General features: G+C 46.0%; 1 protein-coding gene across 1 annotated transcript; it reads right to left on the reverse strand.

The window, feature by feature from the left end:
- Positions 1-501: 501 nt before the first annotated feature.
- Positions 502-8,950, reverse strand: SLC25A41 (solute carrier family 25 member 41; the record flags this gene model as incomplete). Its single annotated transcript, XM_080674482.1, has 7 exons — positions 502-674; positions 1,459-1,606; positions 1,685-1,852; positions 7,341-7,448; positions 7,630-7,782; positions 8,366-8,521; positions 8,738-8,950. 7 exons carry the CDS (start codon positions 8,948-8,950, stop codon positions 502-504), a joined length of 1,119 nt encoding a protein of 372 aa, XP_080530608.1.
- Between the last annotated feature and the right edge of the window lie 40 nt (positions 8,951-8,990).

Raw genomic sequence — 8,990 nt, forward strand, 5'->3', positions numbered from 1 at the left:
CTCCCAACACTGAGGGATCCCAGACCCTAATTCCACACCCCACACCTGCTTCACACTAGGTCCCGGGATCCAAGCTTCACTGGACGCAGGCAGCATCCATCCTTCCCATTCAGGACCGAGAGGTCTGAGGTACCCAGACCCTCTTGGTGACCCAGGTAGTGCAGATACTCAGCTCCTCTCTTGGACCCAAGTATTTAGGTCCCCAGCTCCCCTCCTCGACCCAGATATCCCAGACATGTCTAGCAGAAACCATCACTTTATTCCGGGTTTGACTCCATGTTCTCCATTTTGCCCTGGAACCAGGACAGACCACTATGAGCCAAACTGGAGTCCATAATAGTTTCAGGCTGCATCCTGGAGAGCATCTTCTGACCCAGATTCCCAGTCTGCTTTTCCTGAAAAAAACTTCCCTGTGGCCGGAGCCTGGAGAGCTCTTTGGGGCCAGGGGACATTGGATCCTCCTGCCCATTTCTGCCCAGGGTGTGTGGCTTAACTCATTGTCTATACACCCAGGGTCTTCTTCATGGCTTCGTACACCACATAGCTGATGCCACCTGCCGGCAGCACCTTCAGTAATGTGGGGGTCATACCTCGGTATAGCCCTGGCCAGCCCTGCTGGGCCAGGATCCGCTGGAAGACTCCACACATGGTGGGGTTTGAACCCTCCACAGTGTCTGCAGGGACAGGAACAATCTCAGGGCCTCAGAGATAAGCTGGCCTCCGCGGGGGTGAGGGAGGGGGGGCGCAGGAATGTTGGGGGATGGGGAGTGGAGCCAGGGGCAGGGGTTTCCGGGCCAGTTGGAAAGACGACTTTTAGAGAAAATCGATCAGTTTGGGAGAGCAATTTGGGCAGGAATTTTCAGATTTCCTTTTTGGGAACATCTTAGTAAACATTCAAGTCTATTTGGGAGGGAACTTCTAAGATCTAGAGATATTGGGGAGTGTGCTCAGGATTAGTTTGGGGAGATTTTCAAGGTGAAGGGGGTTGGCTAAGGACCCACTTGGATGTTTGAGAGTCCATTTGAGAGCATCACATTTGGGGAGTTTCCAGGGTTGTGGGGGAAGTGGTTATGAATTTTGGGACATCTAAGGGTCAGATTTGGTGCATTTAGGAACCATTTTGACTTTTGGAGCCAATTGAGGACTGGATCTGACTTGGAGAAGTTATTTGGGAGATATATGTCTTGAGGTCAGTATGGGGGCCTGGGTCACATTTGTGGGCGGGAGGGAGCTTGTGATAATCATTTGGAAGATGGGATGGTCATTTTAGTGATTTGTAGTAATAATTTGAGGGCTGGGATCAGATTTGGAGGTGAGTGTAAAGTCTTGGTGGGTTCGGGGGTCAGTGAAGTTGGCCAAGATCAGATGTGGGAGTTTGGGGATATGAGAAAGTTCAGAGGGTTGGTGGAGGGCCAAGGGGGGAGAGCCATACACAGTGGCCACTAAGGCCAGGCTGACCTTGAGCCTGCATCCTGGTGCGCACCAAAGTCAGTGGGTAACTGGCCATCTGACCACAGGTTGTGGACAGCGTCACTGACAACAGACTGACCAGGCCACTAGGGTCCGCCATGTCTCTGCCTGACTTCAGCCAGAAGCACCTGAGTATCTGCAAGAGAAAGGGGGACAGGAGGAAGGTTGCTAGGGCCTGGTTTCACCCCTGTCACCCCCTCTGAGGGACCCATACCTCATAGACAGCTAGGTCGGTACAGGCATAAGGGATGATGCCGAGCATGTTGGGCAGGTAGCCACGGTAAAGGGCGCGGGTGCCCTCCTGCTCCAGGATCTGCCTGGCACAATCCAGCAACCCCTTGTATTGGCCTGTTCGGCGCAGGGTCAGCCGAGTCTTCAGCACCTGGGGAGGGTAAGGAATGAGGCAGCTCATTTGATTTAATCCTCTCACTGACCCTCAGCAGTGGCCATTGTCCCCATCTACAAATGAGGAAACTGCTCAGGAATGTGCAAAGCTGGGTGTCAAACCCAGAGCTCCCTGTCCCATTCCTTGGCCTGTGTTTGCTCTCAACCCTCGGTTCAGAAGTTCAAGTGCTGACAGAGGCCAAGAGGGGAAGGGAAGTGACGTGAGCCAAGTGGGGTATGTGGCAGCTTGCACTTAGCACCAGCCAAACGTAGCGCCATGGGAGTGCAGGCTCCATCCAGGTGGCCAGATCTGCCAATTTTCTGAAAGAGCCAGAAATAGAAATTTTTATGAAATGCCCCAACATCAAAATATTGGCAACTCTACAATTACACAAACAACAGAACAAGTGTGGTAGGCAAAATTCTAAGGTGGTCCTCAAGATTCATGCCTTCCCTGCATACTCCCCCACCTTGAATGTGGGCTAGACCTGTGAACACAATGAGATGTCACTCTCCTGATCATGTTACATGGTAATGACAAAGGTAACAGGATTTTGCAGATGTAATAAAGGCCTCTAAGCAGTTGACTTTAAATGAATCAGGAGAAATTGTCCTGGATGGGCCTGACCTAATCAGGCAAGTCCTTTAAAAGAGGTCTATTACCATAGACAGAAGTAGAAAAACTGGAAGCATCAGAGATACTCTCTGTTGGTCTGAAACAGCAAACTGTTATAGAGAGGACCACATGGTTGGCTTCTGTTATAGAGAGGCCTCAGGTTGGCAAACTGTTTTAGAGAGGACCACCTTAAACAACTGAATCCTGCCAACAACCAGGAAGTTTGGTAGAGGGGCCTCAGATGAGTTCGTTGGTAGCCAGCTGACACCTTGATTTCCACTTGATGAAACCCTGCACAGATGACCTCACTAGCCAGTGCCCACGCATGACCCACAGAACCAATGAAATTTTTAAAAAATCTATAATTTTAGCCCTGGCTGGTGTACTCAGTGGTTAGAGTGTCCACCCTCACACCAAAGGGTCGTAGGTTCGATTCTCAGTCAAGTGCATGTACCTGGATCACAGGTTTGATCCTCATCCCTGGTTATGGCACATGTGGGAGGCAGGCAACCAAACTAACTCACTCTCTCTCTCTCTCTCCCTCCCTCCTTCCCTCCCTCCCTCCCTCCCTCCCTCTCTCTCTCTAAAAATCAGTGGAAAAATATCCTGGGGTGAGAATTATTTTAAGCTCATTGAGTCTGTGGTAATTTGTTACACAGCCAGTGAAAACGAATACACTTTGAAAAAAACTTAACCAGGAGTGTGTGTGTGTTGGGGGGGGGGGGGGGGAGGGCGTGCAATGGGGAGATAAGGACACATATGTAATACCTTAATCAATAAAGAAAAAAAATTATTAAAAAAAATGTAACCAGATGAGGGCAAGAATTATATATACATATATATTTAAATCTTTATTGTTGAAAGTATTACATATGTCCCCCTTTTCCTGCCTTGACCCCTTCTAGCCTGCCCCGCCATCTGCCCCAGACCTTCACAACTCTATTGTCTGTGTCCTAGGGTAATGCATATATGCATAAAAGTTCTTTGGTTGATCTCTTCCTTCCCACTCACCCACCCCCACCTTCCCTCTGGGATTTGACACCCTGTTCCATGTTTCTATCTCTCTGGATCTATTTTGTTCAACAGTTTGTTTTGTTCATTATGAGTGAGATCATGTGATACTTGTCTTTCTCTGACTGGCTTATTTCTCTTAGCATAATATTCTCCAGGTCCCTCCATGTTGTCTCAAAGGGTAAGAGATCCTTCTTTTTTTTACTTCTGCATAGTATTCTGTGGTGTAAATATACCACAGCTTTTTTATCCACTCATCTATCTACTGATGGGCACTTGGGCTGTTTCCAGATCTTAGCTATTGTAAATTGTACTGCTATGAACATAGAGGTGCATACATTCCTTCTGATTGGCATTTTGGGTTTCTTGGAATATATTCCTAGAAGTGGGATCACTGGGTCAAATGACAGTTCCATATTTAATTTTTTGAGGAACCACCATACTGTTTTCCATAGTGGCTGCACCAGTCTGCATTCCCACCAGCAATGTGCTAGGGTTCCCTTTTCTCCACATCCTCTCCAGCACTTGTCATTGGTTGATTTGTTGATAGTAGCCATTCTGACAGGTGTGAGGTGATACCTCATTGTCATTTTAATTTTCATCTCTCTTATGATCAGTGACTTTGAGCATTTTTTCATATGTCTCTTGGCCATCTGTATGTTCACTTTGGAGAAGTCTCTATTTAGGTCCTTTGTCCATTTTTTACTTGGATTGTTTGTCTTCCTTTTGTTAAGTTCTATGAGTTCCTTATATTTTGGATATTAACCCTTTATCAAATGTATCATTGGCAAATATGTTCTCCCGTTCAGTGAGCTCTCTTTTTATTTTGTTGATGGTTTCCTTTGCTGAGCAGAAGCTTTTTATTTTGATGTAATCCCATTTGTTTATTTTCTCCTTAGTTTCCTTTGCCCTAGGACATGTATCCACAAACATATTGCTACAAGAGATGTTTGAGATTTTTCTGCCTATGGTTTCTTTTAGAATTTTTATGGTTTCGCAACTTACATTTAAGTCTTTTATCCATTTTGAGTTTATTCTTGTATATGGTGTAAGTTGGTGGTCTAGTTTCATTTTTTTTTGCATGTATTTGTCCAATTTTCCCAACACCATTTATTGAAGAGACTGTCTTGACTCCATTGTATGCTCTTGCCTCCTTTGTCAAATATTAATTGAGCACAATGGCTTGGGTCAATTTCTGGGGTGTCTGTTCTATTCCATTGATCTATATGACTGTTCTTGTGCCAGTACCAGGCTGTTTTGATTACAGTGGATTTGTAGTATAACTTGATATATGGTATTGTGATCAAACTTTCTCAAGATTGCTGCAGCCATTCGGGGTCTTTTTTGGTTCCATATAAATTTTTGGAGTATTTATTCTACGTCTCCTCATTTTGGCTATCTGTTTGGGTTTGTGACTATGTATTAGATCCTCTTGTCTCTCAATCTCTAGTACAGGACAGTGTCAAATGCTGTTTCTGCCTAATTAGATCAGGAAGAGACTCAAAGCTTCCAGAGACCACCTCTGCCTACAGACTGGTAGGATTCTGACTTGAATTGCTCCAGGCAATCATCCTCAGGTGTGGCAAGAGTGTTTTTCAACAGGATGGAGCAGTTGCTTCTGCCTGGAGGCTAATTGTTATTTTTAGTCTCTTAAGTGGCCTCAGGGCAAAGAGTTTTCTAATAGGGTGGGTCAATTGTCTCCCCCCCAGGCAAGGCAAACTTCTGTGTGGGAAAGATGTCCTCTGCTGTATGAGTGAATGACTCAGCCCAGGAAACTGGGGATGTATCCCTCAAGCCCCCAATCCTAGCTTCTGTTCACACAGCTCCAGTCCACTCCGCCCTCCCTCTGCCAGAGCACAAGGTGGGTGGCTCCACAGAGAATTTTGTGTGTTGGCCCTTTAAGAGGGTGCCTGAATTTTCAGCAGTCTCTTCCTGGCAGATAGCAACCCTGCTGCTTTTCACAGCCAGATATTATGTGGGTCCCTTCTCAGTTGTGGTGCTCTCTGCTGGGGGGCCCAGCTTGGGGATTAAATCCCAGAGTTTTCAGTGGCAACAGGTAAGATATCTCTCTGGAACTTCAGCTGCTTTCTGTGGGTGCCTGGCCAGCCCTTTCACCCCTCTGCCCCTCCTACCAGTCTCCATGTGGTCTCCACTTTGGGTCCTCTGGTGTCAGGGTTCTCTCCTGTGAGTCTTTGTTGATTATTCGGGAAGTTTTTCCTGTATTATAGTTGTAATTCCAGTTTGTTCCTGGGAGCATATCCGTGCAGCATCCACTTACTCTGCTGCCATTTTTAATCTCTGGAGTATTTGTTCTAGATCTGTGAAATATGCCACTGGTAATTTAATAGGGATTGCATTGAATCTGTAGATTGCCTTAGGTAGTATGGACATTTTAATTATGTTAATTCTACCAATCCATGAACATGGTATATTCTTCCACTTGTTTATATCTTCCTTTATCTCTTTTTTCATTGTCCTGTAGTTTTCCAAGTACAAATCTTTTATCTCCTTGGTTAAGTTTATTCCTAAGTCTCTTAATTTTTTTGTTGCAGTGGTAAATGGGATTGTTTGTTTAGTTTTCTCTTTCTGAGAATTCATTATTGGTGTATGAAAATGCCATTGATTTCTGGGTGTAAGAATTATATTAAAAAAAAAATTTAAAGACCATTAAAGAACTAATGAATATGTTCCTGGATACATAGACTCAACATCATATAAATATTGTTTATGAATTGAACACCATCTAAGTTAAAAACAAAGTTGATTCTGTCTTTTGAGCTGGACAAATTGCATCTAATTTTATATAGAAAAATCAACAGAGTATAATAGCCTGAAAAACTGATGAAGGAGAGAAGAATGGAGAATGAGAAAACATAAAACTATATAGACAGTAAAATGATCAGTGTTTGCCAGGGATTCAGAGAAGGAGGTAGGGTGAATAGGTAGAGCAGATTTTTTAGGGCAGTGGAACTCTTCTGTATGATACTGTAGTGGTGGACACACATCAGTATACATTTGTCAAAACCTATAGAATGTTCAACACCAAGAGTGAACCCTAATGTTCACTATGGACTTTAGTTTAAAATAATGTATCCATATGGCTCATCAATTGTAATCAATGCCCTGCCCAAATGCAAGACGTGAATAATAGTAGAAAGTTTGTATTTGTGGGGAGAAGTATATGAGAACTCTCTGTACTTTCTGCTCAATTTTTTTGCCAACCTAAAACTGCTTTACAAAATAAAGTCTATTCATTAAAAAAATTAATAATGGGGGGATAAGGACACATATGTAATACCTTAATCAATAAAGAAATAAAAAAATTAAAAGATAGTAGAGAATGAACAGACACCAGAGCAACAAGAGGAGAAAGGCCAGAAATAAACCCAAATATATACAGGAATTTTGTAAATTAAAAAGGTGGCATCTCCGATCACTGGGGAAGAAAGCATCTCCGATCACTAGGGAAGAAAGGATGGGACTCATTCAATAAATAGTGTTGAGGTGACCAGGTAGCCATCTGGAATAAAAGTCTGATATGAGCCTGGCTGGTGTGGCTCAGTGGCTGAGCATGTACTTATGAACCAGGAGGTCACAGTTTGATTCCCGGTTGGGGCACATGCCCGGGGTTTTGGGCTACATCCCCAGTAGGGAGCATGCAGGAGGCAGCTCATCAATGATTCTTATCATTGATATTTCTGTCTCTCTCCCTCTCCTTTCCTCTCTGAAATCAATTAAAAGATATTTTTAAAAGTCGGATACATATCTTACATGAAGAAAAAGGAGGAAAAGTGGGGAGGAGGAAGCAGTTGCAGCTGGCAACTAATTTTCATCTTCTATGGGTCAGCTATTCTCTTACCTCCATGGGGTTGATGAGCGTCTGGGAGGTGGCCACAGCCAGAGAGCCAGCAAGGAGACGTTCCTGAAAGGGTGGGGACCCATGCACGCCACAAAAATAATTCTTACACTAGGACAGGAGAGAAGAGCAAGAGCGAATAACTAATTGTCTTTCTACCTGAAACCCATGCGGAGGGAGAGGACTGGAGGGTGAACGTCTTGGATAGTGATCTGAGCTTTGGGGAAGTGGTGGTGGTATAGGAGAGGTGAGGACTTAAGTGTGGGACTGGGGAAAGCAGACCATCCCCCACCTGTTCAAAGACGGAGAACTTGATGGCGTACTCAGGGGCTATCTTGAGTATGTTGATACCATTGCCCCGCCATAGGGAACGGAAGCCCCCCTCTTGGACCATGCTTCGTAGCCCCCCCAGTAGATTCATGAAGTTCGTCTTGGAGGAGTAGACCTGGCGGTAGAGAGGTCCCTGGACCTGTGAGAAGTCCTTCACCCTATCTTCATCCCCATCCCATCTTGGAACTCAAGCCCATCCTGTCCCCAGTCACACAACCCCTCCCATATTTCCATTTCTTCTCCAAATCCTTCCCTGGATGGTCCTAGAATTCTCTAACCCAATGCAGACCCAAACCCCACATTGAGCCACATTTCCATCTCATCCATCTTCCTCTCCTCTCCAGTCCTACTTTGTCTTCAAAGACTCCCATCCTCAATCCCTGATTCCCCAACCCAACCTTGTCCCTGGTACCATTCTCTCAACTCCTTCCCTAAGTCAACTCCATGAATAGGAGGTAATGGGAGGTGCTCCAGGTCGTTTTTACTCACATGCTCAAACACACTCCCATCAGTTTCACATTCACATCAGCTCCATCATCATCCCCAATTCAAACCCCTTCTCATTTCCATTCAACCATCCCACCCTCCTACCTGCTTCCAGTTCTACCCTCCCATCCCCATCCTGAACTCCATCAGTCCCATTTCTGTCCATCCCTACCCCAGTGGCTTCAGCGCCATGGCCCCCCACCCACACGCACCTGCATGTACACCTTGGCACGGTCCAGGGGGGCCGTGCCAGTGCGAGACACTGCCCCAGCCATGGCTCCTGAGAGCAGAAACTTCCACAAGGCTCCCGCGTTATCCACTTCCAGGACATCCATGGGCACCATCAACTGCTCTCCTGTGTCAAGCACCTGCAGGGCAGACCCAGCTGCTGCCCATGCTCAGCCAGGTTGGAACCAGACACATCTCCAGAACCCCCTCCTGGTGAAAGGCCCACCCTGGTCCTCACGGCTTCAATATGAAATTCTAGGTCTGCTTGGAGGGAAGTGGACCATGTAGAGGGGTGGGCAGTATGGCTTTCTCCCCCTGAAGTTCTGGCTAGAGATACTGGGTCACCTGTATCTCACCTGCTGTGATGTGAGGTGCTCCAGGTCGTTTTCACTCACATGCCCAAACACATATCCATACACGTGAGTACAGCCTGGGTTCCAGAAGACAGGTGGGGGTGGGGATGGGGGTAGAGGTGGGGGTGAAGCTTTGGTGAATAAGGCCTTGACCCTCTTAAACAGGGTCTGGATCCTTGAGCAAGGATTCTGGGCGTCCTCAGGTTTCATGACCATGGCAGCTAGAGAGTCAGGACATTGAGGTTCTGATGCCTGG

Source organism: Plecotus auritus (assembly GCF_963455305.1).
Source record: "Plecotus auritus genome assembly, chromosome: 6".
NCBI lineage: Eukaryota > Metazoa > Chordata > Mammalia > Chiroptera > Vespertilionidae > Plecotus > Plecotus auritus.